The 12,846-nt window shown below is 42.2% G+C and overlaps 1 protein-coding gene across 1 annotated transcript in view; it reads right to left on the bottom strand.

Annotated features, from left to right (window-relative positions):
- Window positions 1-252: 252 nt before the first annotated feature.
- Window positions 253-12,846, bottom strand: part of NPHP3 (nephrocystin 3) — a 95,198-nt gene continuing 82,604 nt past the window's right edge. Inside the window, exons 25-27 of the mRNA XM_082259829.1 lie at window positions 5,934-6,059; window positions 4,023-4,138; window positions 253-517 (exon numbers count right to left, since the gene is read on the bottom strand). Of these exons, the coding sequence (XP_082115955.1) occupies window positions 346-517; window positions 4,023-4,138; window positions 5,934-6,059 (414 nt within the window). The 3' untranslated portion in view covers window positions 253-345. The remainder of the gene's footprint in view (window positions 518-4,022; window positions 4,139-5,933; window positions 6,060-12,846) is intronic.

Genomic DNA, 12,846 nt, shown 5'->3' with positions numbered 1-12,846 from the left:
AGAAAAAAAAAGTTCTGTACCTGTGAGTGCAAATAGCATTTTCTTTCATTTGCTTTACATAAGCTTTGGTGCAAAACAGGTGGATGGCAGTGGAGGATGTGGGCAGAAAACAACAAACACAATATTTTCCAGGATATTATAGATGTTCATTTCCTATGCAAATAGTAATATTCAAACTGTCAATTGGTTAAGTTTGGTGATGTCAGCATTTCCCATTGTAAATAAAATCCTGTTCTGCTAGAGCAGGCTAGAGTAGGTTTTTAAATATGGGCATTTTGCATTGTTGTGTCTTCTGCAAATTTCTTTGGTAGATTTGCACATCGACTCCAAATTTTTTTTATGTTGTCATTCAGTAAAGATATTGACTGGTAAAGTGTTCCTGAGACTATGTGTGTCTCCCCCACTAGAGGAGTGCCCAGAGGAAGCTTTAGCTCCTAACACAGATGTCTCTGCTTCTTTAATTTCCATTGCTCTTTTGTACAACTCTGCTGCTCTTTCAAAGTCACCTTCTTCATACCTGGAAAAACAAGATGGACCATATTAGAATTGTTACAAGTGAGTTTCTTTCCTTACTGGTAATTGGAATTAAGTTTAAGGCTGCTTTCATACTGCAGCGCCTATAAAACGCATAGCGCGTTTTAAATGTAATGCATGCAGCGCATAAAGCCATGAATAATTGGTTAAGAACGCCGGTTCCTTAACAACCAGCTATTCATTCTAAAAACCTTCAGTGTGCAGCTCCCACCACAGCCCCCCCACCCCTGATACTTTCCCGAGCCCAATTCAGCAATGTGCATGAAAGTAGCTGCTCTCCCGGGTCTCTCCCTCCTCACTGGCTAAGCCACAACCATTGGCTCCCACTGCTGTCAATCGCAGCCGGTGAGGAGGGGGCAGGGCTGAGCCACGCTCTTGTATGTCTTATGGACACACAGAGGAGGCTCGGGAGCAAGCACACACAAGTGCTCCCCCAGAACACTCAGCAGGGGGGAGGGGCCAAGAGTGTCAGCGTGGGACCTGAAAAGAGGAGAATAAGGGCTGCTCTGTGCAAAATGAAGGCAGGACCGAGTTACTGGTGATCCCCAAGGGTGCCCCCTGTGCTGGGGGCATTGTTTACATTCTCACTGATTTTTAAGGAAGCTGGCATGTGCAGTCTACTAAACATTTACCTATTTGCTGGTTGTTAACCACATCCTGCCCGCCCTATAGCAGAATGATGGCAGGAATGTTGTTGCATTATCCTGACTGGACGTCATATGACGGCAGAAGGATAATGCGCTCTGCGCGGCGATCGGTGATGCGAGGTGTCATGTCCAATCACGGCTGGTCACATAGTAAACAGGAAGAGCCGTTGATCGGCTTTCCTCAGTACCTGACAGGCACGAGTAAAACAGCGCCGATCAGCGGCTCCTCTGACAGGGGGGGGGGTCGGCACTGGTAATCAGATCATTGATTACTAGTGCAGACCCTCGGGGGGGGGGGGGTGCCACTAGAACCCCCAGGGATGCCCACCCATGACCCCAGGGATGCCCACTATGGCCACCAGGGATGGCCTCCCCATCAGTGCTGCCCGCCAGTGCCCATCATTGCCATCTATCAGTGCCGCCCACCAGTGCCCATTATTGCCCACCAGTGCCGCCCGTCAGTGCCGATCAGTGCTGCCTATCAGTGCCCATCAATGCGTCATATCAGTGCCACCCATCAGTGCAGTCTCATCAGTGGTCATCAGTGTAGGAAAAAACTTATTTATTTACAAAATTGTATAACATAAACAAAAAATTTTTTTTTTTTCCAAACTTTTCGGTCTTTTTTTAATTTGTTTAGCAAAAAAGAAAAAACCTTGTGGTGATCAAATACCTCCAAAAGAAAGCTCTATTTGTGGGGGGAAAATGACATAAATTTGGTTTAGGTACAGTGTTGCATGACCGCGCAATTGTCATTCAAAATGCAACAGCGCTAAAAGCTGAAAATTGGCCTGGGCAGGAAGGGGGTGAAAGTGCCCTGTATTGAAGTGGTTAAGGACGCCGGCAGGTGCCCACTCCCTAACAATCATATTTTTACCAGGCGACCCCAAAAATAAACCTAAAAACAAACCCTGGGTGCGTTTCCGATTGACTTTAATGGAAGGTGCATCATTGGTGCGTGTGAAGATTCTCTGTGTTCTGGACCATCTAAAAATGTTAATTGCACCTAAGTAATACCCTGAGAATGTACCTTTCTGTCATGAATTTCTTCTGAAAAATAGCAAAGTGCTTCCTCCTGGTATGTGAGTGTGCCTAGGAACTCCTGTGCCTACAGCTTCAGAAAGATATCTGCAGTGTGAGATCTAAGGCACTGCTGCCTTTGACAGCTAGTCCAAGAAGATTTAGGGATATCAATGCTGTGCTGTTCGGACAGCCCTACCTCTAACACGATTGCCGCCTCCACACAAATGTAAAAGATCGGCTGCAGGGAGACCACAGGCAATACTGATAACTAATCCTTTGGAAGTGGTGACAAAAAGCCAGACAGAAGGCAGAACTTAGTTCCTCTTTAAAAGCATCAATAATTTATGTTGAAGTATACGTTTTTATAAGAAGATATTTTGGGGAGAATTTACTAAAATTAGAGCAGACAGAATCTGGAGCAGCTGTGCATGACAACGTCTAAATTCAGCTTGTCCAGTTATAACAACTAAACCTTACCTTTATACATTGCTGATAGGCAGCTGTTTAATACAGAAAAAACATGCTATGGGATTGATTCACTAAAGGAAAAGAAGACTATATACTTGCAGTTGCGCTCATTTTCCCCAGAGCTTAATGAATGTAGTGAAGTGTTACTTATACTAAAGAATACCCAATCAGGTGCAAGGATCATACAAAAAACAACATTTTTGCACATGGGATGATGGAAATCTGCAGAGCTTCACCACATTCACTAAGCTCTGGGGAAATTGAGTGTTAAGCCCCGTACACACGTACCGATCGTCGGCATACAAATGTTCGTCTTTTCTCCCCGGGATGTCGGTGTCTGTTGAAAAGTGCAAAGACAGCACAAGGACAGCACAAGAATTTTGTCTGCAGACTTCAGCTGACTGCAGAAGTGATGTCATGTAATGGTTAACTTTCCCTGTGTTTTTAATTTTCTGAGCATGCCCAGTCTTGCAAATCTGCGGTCTGTCGGCCGAATTCTGTACTGACAGGCGAACAATCGTCCGTTCTGGTGTCCGCAGACAAAAATTTTCATGTTTGCAAGAAAGACTTTTGTCCGCGGATTGTGCGCAGACAGCTGTCGGAGGCACCATACTAACACGCATACAATCGGCAGATCTTTCGTCCGCCGACGTTTGTATGCCGACGATCGGTACGTGTGTACGGGCCTTAACTGCGCTTGCAAAAGACATGTTGCTTCCATTATTTTCAATTATCTTATGTTTTTCTTAAAATGGTACATTTTCTCAGTTTAAACATTTGATATGTTTTCTATTTTGTATTGTGAAAACATTTTTATTTTTTATTTTTTTTTAATGTTGGTCTTTTTTCTTTATATAGCAAAAAATAAAAACCCCAGTCATGAATAAATACCACCAAAAAAAAGCGCCAAATGATAAAAATGTAATTTGGGTACAGTGTTGCATGACTAATTGTCTTTTAGAGTATGGCAGTGCTGAAAACAGACCTGGGCGGGAACAAGGTGAAACAGTCTTGAATTGGTTAAGTGTTAAAATGAAAGCTGGAGGCCGATTGGTTGCTATTACAAGCTGCTCCAAATTCTGTCTGCTCGAGTCATTAGTAAATGCCTCTTTTTGCGCTTATTTAGCACTTAACCACTTCCTGCCCGAAATGTACTGTGGATGGTGTAGGTAAAGCTACGTACCCGTACGTTGCTGCCTACTTCCAGGTTTAGGGCACGCCCCCCGGCCGCCACCCTTTGTGGTTGTACACAGTGGGAGCCTGGCAGCAAGTCCCGGCCAACGCTTCATGGAAGGGGCCTGCTGATCGGCACCATACAATCACAGCCCAGAGCTCTGCGTTGAAGGTTACCTTAGTACAGCCAAGTTCTTTAGTGTTTCTCCAACCCTGGGGTGCATTCGTCCCAAGCTGTCTTCATAAATCTTCATGGCTCGGTCATACAGAGGTAAAGCTTCCACTTGTTTTTTCTAGGGGAGGGAAGCCACACAGACATTCAGATAAGAACTCCGTAACTGGGAAAAGCAATCGAGTCTGGAATCATTAAACACTGGTTTTCCATTATGTGCTACACAAGCCATATTGTAATTTATTATTAGAAATTACCTTTTCACTTCAATCTGCAGCAGCAGCTGTAATTTTCTGTAAAATTCAATGAAACATGGCAGCCTGGAGGAGTTCTGTATACCATTGGTGTACAGAACACCCCCAGAAATGTAATTTGCTGCTTGTGTGATTGGTTCAACAATTCTCACAGGAGTTTACACTAAGATACAAATCAAATTTTAGGCATCTTCTGCTACAAAAAAAATTAGTTTGGTGAGATACTCTTCAAGGGTTGAATACTTCTAAAGAGAAGCAGCTGCAGAAGATGAAGGTGGCTACAGCACTGGGGACATGTTACAAGTTCCACCCTAAAATTAGGTGGAACATGTAAAAAGTTCCCAAAGGTGAACTTATCCTCTAAATCTGTGAAACCTTGGCACCCCAGATGTTTTGGTACCACATTTCCCATGATGCTCAACTACACTGCAGAGTGCATGCGCATCATGGAAAACGTAGTTACAAAACATCTGGGGTGCCAAGGTTCACCATCACTGCTCTATAGTATAAGTAAAGGCAAAACTTTAAAAAATAAAATTTAGATATAGTGCAGAAGGATTAGAACACCTGTCAGTTTTTATTGCTGTCTGTGCCCCCGTTAAGGAGATACAACCTCCCTATATGTCCTGTTTACCATTATCATTAAAAGTGAAAGTAAAGAAAATCCCAAATTTTGGGTTGTCCCCAGAAAAGTAATAGAGGGGAAATCTTCCAATGGAGACACTCTATTTCAGGTGACCTGGGGGTCCACAAGGAATTCCCTTATTTACCAGGATTTCCTCTCACTTCCTGTTTTGGCTATGGGACAGGAGGTAAAGGTAAATCTCCGCAATGGGACATAGCAAAAAAAAATAAAAATCTGACAGGGGTTCTAACCCACCCTCTCTCTATCTAAAATGAAAAAAACAAGTTTTGCCTATACAGTAGTGCCACTTTAAGATCTGTTGGTGGAAGGTGCTGTCACAGGTACTAATAAAAATGAACAAATATCTAAAGCAGGGATCCTCAAACTACGGCCCTCCAGCTGTTGCAGAACTACACATCCCATGAGGCATTGTAAAACTCTGACATTCACAGACATGACTAGACATAATGGGAATTGTAGTTCCTGAACAACTGGAGGGCCATAGTTTGAAGACCCTTGCTCTAAAGTATCCCCTTCCCCTAACAACTGAGCTATCTAAATACATCTGATCTTTAAGGCATTGGTGAAGGGAAGGGGCTCATCTAGATACTTATTCAGTTATAGAATGTGACCATCTATAATAAAAAAAAAATTCCCAAACAAACAATACATCTTAGTGAATCTGATCACAGAAAAGGTTTAAAAATGTCAGATCTGTTCATGTTAATAATATGAGGGCCCAGAGAAAATAAAAAGGCTCTGCAAAATCAGTGTCATGGGTAAACACTGCCTGTTAACTATCTGTAACATAAAGTCTGTATGTGAATAAAAAAAAGGCTAAAAACTAGTAAACAAAAAATATAAATTCAAACCACTATCTGGTAATTGGATTTATTCAAACATAACTTCTTATTGAGAACATAAAAAGAATATCCCCTGAATATTCTGAAGTTACCAAATGAATTACGGTACTTACAAATTAAATCAATAAACTGTATACATGAAAATGTGGCATCCAATCACTAGATCATTCTTACCATCTGACAGTACAATACTGCAAGATTCACCAAGGCAGTAGCGACGCTTGGGTGTTTGGGACCGAATGACTTCTGTCGGATTTCTACAGTGAGTTCATACAGAGGCACAGCTTTATCAAGCTTTCCCTAGGAAACATTCAGAAAGCATTTAAACAAGTGAGGATAGTAGGGGGAATCATCTGAGCTGGCGGTATTTATGTTTGTCATCTACAATTGCCATATACAACCCGAAGACATCTAAGCCAATAAAGATTGTTTCCAATTTTACCAGCTGGCATAATTTAGGCTACCCGATTTTGAATAAATTATTCTGAAACTGAACTTTAGGAAGATATAATAAATAACATTTAATGCAGTTGTATATTCCTTAAAGAGGTAGTAAATCGCAAAAAAATAAAATAAAAAAGACCGAGCAGTTAAAGTCATATTGTGCTTTTATGCATTGCATACTAGCACATTATGACAGGCTTACCTGAAAACGAAGCCCTCCAGCGGCGCGCTGTCTCTGCTGGAGGCGCTTCCAACTTTACCCAGTCTTCCTTCTGGGTTTGCGGGCTTCAGCAATATGAATGGCCGAGCCAGCGATGATGTCACTCCCGTGCATGCGCGCAGGAGTCCCTGTTTACGGCACGGGCATGCCATTCCTTCAGTTCCTTCCTTCCTCCATCACCGGCTGCATCTAAAGTAAATATCTCCTAAAGGGTTCACATTTAGAAGATATTTACTGTACCTATAGAAACTGCCTTATTATAGGCTTACCTATAGGTAAAAATCATACAAGTAAGTTTACTCCCACTTTGTAAAAAAAAAAAAAAAGGTTTGTTTTTTTTAAACAGCTAGCATAGGTACCTAAATCTTTCTTAGTACCTGCCTCCTGTCAACCCTTGTACAGCAGCACTCAGACTGAGACAGGGAAGGGTAAGACCGAGGGCTAATTAGGTTTTTCTTTATGCAAATGAACTAACAGGGAACATACTGAAAGAAGGAGCGGAAATAATGACTTAGAAGTGTGTTTATAATCCTTCATTGTCCAGCAGGTGGGGAGGTGTCACCCCTCTATTCTTTACCTCTTAGGTTTTATTCACATAGAGTATACCATACTGTATGTCCCTGCAGGGCAGTGTTTAAATGCATGTAGATGTACAGGTGTTCTATGCATCCCCATCGAGGTAGTCACCCTATGCATCCCCGTTGAGGTAGTCACCCTATGCATCCCCATTGAGGAAGTCACCCTATGCATCCCCATTGAGGAAGTCACCCTATGCATCCCCATTGAGGTAGTCACCCTATGCATCCCCATTGAGGTAGTCACCCTATGCATCCCCGTTGAGGTAGTCACCCTATGCATCCCCATTGAGGAAGTCACCCTATGCATCCCCATTGAGGTAGTCACCCTATGCATCCCCATTGAGGTAGTCACCCTATGCATCCCCATTGAGGTAGTCCTCAATGGGGATGCAATATGTAACCACGCAGATGAGGGTCCCCGAATACAGTCAGAGTAAGTTCAAGGACCCACACTGATTTTATATTGAGACACAGTGGCTGTGTTCGCGGAGCCCCAATATCCCGATAGACATCAATGGGGCTACCTACATGGGGATGCACAGAGCCCCCATGTATCCCCATGCACAGATGTACGGTATTGTACACCCTGTATGAACGAGGCCTTGTAGAGAAAATCTCTCCCACCTGGATGTGCTGTCTGGCAGAAGTGTATGAATTACAAAAGTGTCTGGCCAAAATGATACATACTTTCACAGATTAGACAATTTACATGTGTATCTCAGCTGTGTATTAACCTCTTTCCCTGGAGTTCATCTTGAAAGCTGGAAATTATGAAAAGTAAAAGGATTTTTTATAACGTGAGTGTGGTTCTCCAGTCTCAAGAGTTGCTGCTTCACTTCCACTGTCTGTCGGGTATGGCAAAATGACTGAATCCATGAAAGAAATGACCGAATCCCCACTCCCAGCAGAGATTGATTGCGGCTTTAAGACACAAGGCTCAGTGAGGCTGTGGCAAACTAGACCCCAGAACAAGGGTAAGTAGGTAAGTATTTAGGGCTAAGGACAGTCAGGCAGCTTTGTAATTGGAACTCAAGGGGGATTACCAGACAAAGTATTTGTGGGCTTTCGGTCCACTGTTCTGCTTTAGGTGACCCCGTTGCTTTGCCCTGCATAGATCTCCAGGTTTCATTTACCTTTAAATAGTTAATTTGGACCAAGCTGGTCCAAACAAACCATTTACTTCTCTAACAGTTGCAGTGGCTGTGTGCGCTCTATAAACTGTATATAGCCTCAGCTACATACTGTATACAGCGCTGTATTCCGCCATCGGAATGAGAACTTCTCATCCCGCTCCCAGAACAAACTCACATCGGGCTGAGAGCTGCTCAGCCATTCAGAGGATGCTTTATATTCTATGACTGAATACAAAGCTTCCCCTGATTGGCTGAAGCAGAGTTTGTGACGTCATCAGTCCACCTCACCTAATCAGAGGAAGCTTTGTATTCATTCATAGAAAACAAAGCTTTCGCGGTATGTGGCTGGGGCTGCATACAGTTTATACAGCACACACACGCAGCTGTAAAGTCAGCCATAGATCGATCCATCTATGGGCAGGCTGGTTGTACTGAAGTCAATCCATCGATCAAACCACTTTTGGTTCACTTTTGGTTCATTCCTCCCAACCTACATTCACCAGGTGTGAGACGTGTCCGGCTTTGTTTGCCTGTACTATGTGCCCTCAGCTCCCATGGGAGACACCTGAGGCCATGCCTCATTCCCAGTGCCAGTATCTACTCTATTGCAATGTAAGTGTTAGACAGTTGAGGCCATTGCCTCTTGTTTCTTCCCCCAGTCTTCATTCACCATCATTTTACATTTTCTTATATACATTTTTTAAAGATCAGACATCTACTCCTGATGAAGTGGCATATTCGGTCCACGATACCCGTCGAGTCCATTGATGTTGTGACTATATCAAATTACTCCATTAAAGCGGTAGTATACCGCTTTTTGTGACTTTTAACTACAGGTATGCCTATGATAAGGCTTACCTGTAGGTACAATTAATATCTCCTAAACCTGCACGGTTTAGGAGATATTTGCACTGCATGCAGCCGCTGACGAGTGCGGCGCATGCGCTCTGAAGGTCCGGCAGACCTTCAGAGTTCCTTGCCGAGAATTGCCGGAAAATTACTTTCGTGCGTATGCGCGGGAGTGACGTCATCGCGGCTCCGGCCACTCACATCGCCGGAGCCGCGGAACCCGGAAGAGACGCAGTGGGATCATGTCCGCTCCCACAGCGGTGTCCGGGGGTCCGTGTCGGGGCTTCGTTCTAAGGTAAGTAATTCATAATGAGCTAGTATGCGATGCATACTAGCTCATTATGCCTTTGTCTTGCAGGGTTTTTTTGTCATTAGTTTACTACCGCTTTAACATTGATCAATTGTATCCATTGTTGTTGCAATTACATATACCTTTTTACTCCTGGAAATTGCTATGTTGGTTTTTATGATTATTAGATCTGAGAACATTCACTAGCCTTTTTTGCAATACTCCGTCCATGTATATTTATTGTTTTTGTATGTTTTTTTACCTGTATGTATTCATCAATAAATGTGATTTGTTTTTCTGCAAGCCTTGCCACATCTCTCATTCAAAGTCCCAACCCTCTCTTTTTTGTTTATTGAATCAGGGATGGAGGCGCACGGCAGTCCCAACCGTGCGTCTCATAAGTCCCAAACCCCTCTTTCCTATACATTCTATGGAGTAAGACCTGGGACACAATGAAACATGATAAAGCCTCAGTGTGAAATACAGTAAACCCCTCTCCATCGCTGGGGTTATTTTCCAGACCCACCCGCAATAAGTGAAAATCTGCGAAATAGAAATACCCTATTAATATACACCCTAGGCATGTTTTTAGAACTTTCACTGTACTTTTAAAAGCATTTTAAGGTCTTTAAACACATTTTTAAAACAATAGAAACACATTTAAACACATAAAAGATACTGAGAGACAGAACAAGAGCAATGGAAAACACAAAGACATTTAATTAACAATGATTTAATTAATAAAACAATATTAATAGGTCTTACAGAAAAAAAAACGCAAAATACCGGGACCGTGAAACTGAACCGTGATATAAGGAGGGTTTACTGTATACATAGAACTAATGAAAGCTGTCATTATAAAATCTACCACTAGATGGCAGAACAATAATAGGAACCATGTAGTGGGAGAATTTTACAGCTTTTCCTAATTGTACGATTTAGGCTTTCAAAAATAATAGAAACGTGTTCTGGTAGATCATAAGCTTAATAATAGCATGCAATGCCAAGCTGCAGTTTCCAAAGCAAGCAAAGTCCTTTCTTGTATTAACAGAGGCATGGACTCCAGAGAGAGAGATATCATTTTGCCTCTGTACAAATCATTAGTAAGACCTCATCTGGAATATGCAGTTCAGTTTTGGGCACCAGTTCTCAAAAAAGGTCACGGGGAACTGGAGAAAGTGCAGAGAAGGGCAACCAAACTGATAAGAGGCATGGAGGAGCTCAGCTATGAGGATAGATTAAAGGAACTAAATGTATTCTCTCTTGAGAAGAGGAGATTAAGGGGGGATATGATCAACATGTATAAATACATAAGGGGTCCATATAGGGAACTTGGTGTTGAGTAATTCAATTTAAGTATGGGGGAAGGGAATAGGGAATGCCGCTCAGGTGTGTGTCCAAACAGGTGCTGGCTGGATCCGCCGTCCAGGAAGATACAAGTAGAAATGTGAAGCCGCACTCAGATGATTGAAATCAAATGAAGTGTCTTTATTCTTCGAAAGTATCCAGGACAAACAGACAGTGTGAGGAACAGAATGTGTCCAAGGTAGACGCGTTTCACGGCTCGAATGGCCGCTTACTCATTACCACGGTGGTAATGAGTAAGCGGCCATTCGAGCCGTGAAACGCGTCTACCTTGGACACATTCTGTTCCTCACACTGTCTGTTTGTCCTGGATACTTTTGAAGAATAAAGACACTTCATTTGATTTCAATCATCTGAGTGCGGCTTCACATTTCTACTTGTAATTCAATTTAAGGCCATGACAGGGGACAAGGGGGCACTCTTTACGTCTCGAGGAAAAGAGATTTAGTCTCCAAATACGGAAAGGTTTCTTCACAGTAAGAGCTGTGAAAATGTGGAATAGACTCCCTTCAGAGGTGGTTCTGGTCAGCTCAGTAGATTAAAAAAAGGCCTGGATTCTTTCCTAGTTGTACATAATAAAAATGGGTACTAATATTTATAGGTAAAGTTGATCCAGGGAATATCCGATTGCCTCTCGGGGGATCAGGAAGGAATTTTTTTCCCTGCTGTAGCAAATTGGATCATGCTTTGCTGGGTTTTTCGCCTTCCTATGGATAAACTGCGGGTATAGGATTGTGTATATGGGATTGTATGGTTGGGTTTTCTTTACTGTTTTTTTGTTGGTTATTGGTTGAGACGTAGGCGTTTTGGGGCATTTTTGGGGAGTTTTTCTGCTCTAGGATCAGCTCTCAAAACGCCCAACAAGACAAATCCTATTAATTTCAATGGCCCCTGTTCACATCTGAGCGTTTTGACGTTGTGAGCAAAACGCCCAACGCTCAAAAAAGTACATGAGCTTCTTTTTGGGCAGATTACAGGCATTTTCCATTGGTCTCTATTCAATCTAAAAACGCCTGCACAAAAAACGCCTGTAAAAATGCCTGTAAATCGCGGTAAAAATTGCGGTAAAAATCGCGCTCAGTTGTGAATGTAGCCGAAAAGGTGCAGCGGTTGTTATTGGTACTGTTGTATTCAAGAGAAAACTGATTTCAACACAAAATGCTTTAAACGTGCCAAACAATGCACAAAGGAACACAGGCAGCTGTTAAGTGGACTCTCTCCAAAAGCATTTCACATCATTGGATTGAAAACAAACAACCTCAACCTTACATGATGCCCAAACTAAAAAAAAATGGAATCTAAGGGCAACCTAACACTAATCTGATATAGTATCACTAGCATAGCTGAGTAGACTACGGTATATCTCAGAAGCTATATTCAGGACACTACTACTGCTGTTCCTGATTTTCTTTCAGACAGCACCATCATGGCCAAACTGGCTCCTACGTCTTTGTATAGTAACATCCATGTTGATAGTAATACAGTCTTCATATCTCTGTATTCTACCATTCTACGTACATGTGGATGGTATTTCAGCATCCTGGCATTTCCTCCAACAGTCTACATTAAAGTCATTGAGATCGCACTCATGCACACACTTATTTCTTCTTTAGGTAAAAAGAATACTTACAGTTTAAGTGTATTTATGGCTAAACTGGAGGAAAACGTCCCTTTAACATAAAACTATGGCTGTCTTCACACTATATATATATATATATATATATATATATATATATATATATATATATATATATATATATATATATATATATATATATATATATATATATCCTGTATATAATATCCTATCAATCTGTAAATTATTATTGGGGGAGTTTTTACAATTTCGTTTTTACAATTCATTGGCTCCACAATGGTCAGTGATGATACCTACAACCCCTTGCCAGAGCATTGATTCACTATGCCATCACCGTGGACGCTACACTATGTTGGTTTGTGCTTGCGTATGGCCCTGTTTGTCCTGCCAGGCCCTCATGGATCCCAGGCTCACAGCTCCCGGGATAGACATTCCCAGCAGCAGCCAATGCAACATGAGCATGCGATTTCTTTTTAAACAGATTTAAATTATGTATCGCATCAACCCCAGAGGAAGTGAACGGTTGTTCACGAAACGCGTCGGACTACCAGGATGCATTTTCATACCTACCATGGATTGTTCTACGGAATACTGAACTGGACTATAAATATA

Source organism: Pelophylax lessonae (assembly GCF_965119305.1).
Source record: "Pelophylax lessonae genome assembly, chromosome: 5".
Taxonomy (NCBI): Eukaryota; Metazoa; Chordata; class Amphibia; order Anura; family Ranidae; genus Pelophylax; species Pelophylax lessonae.
This window is presented reverse-complemented; position numbering and strand designations above follow the sequence as displayed.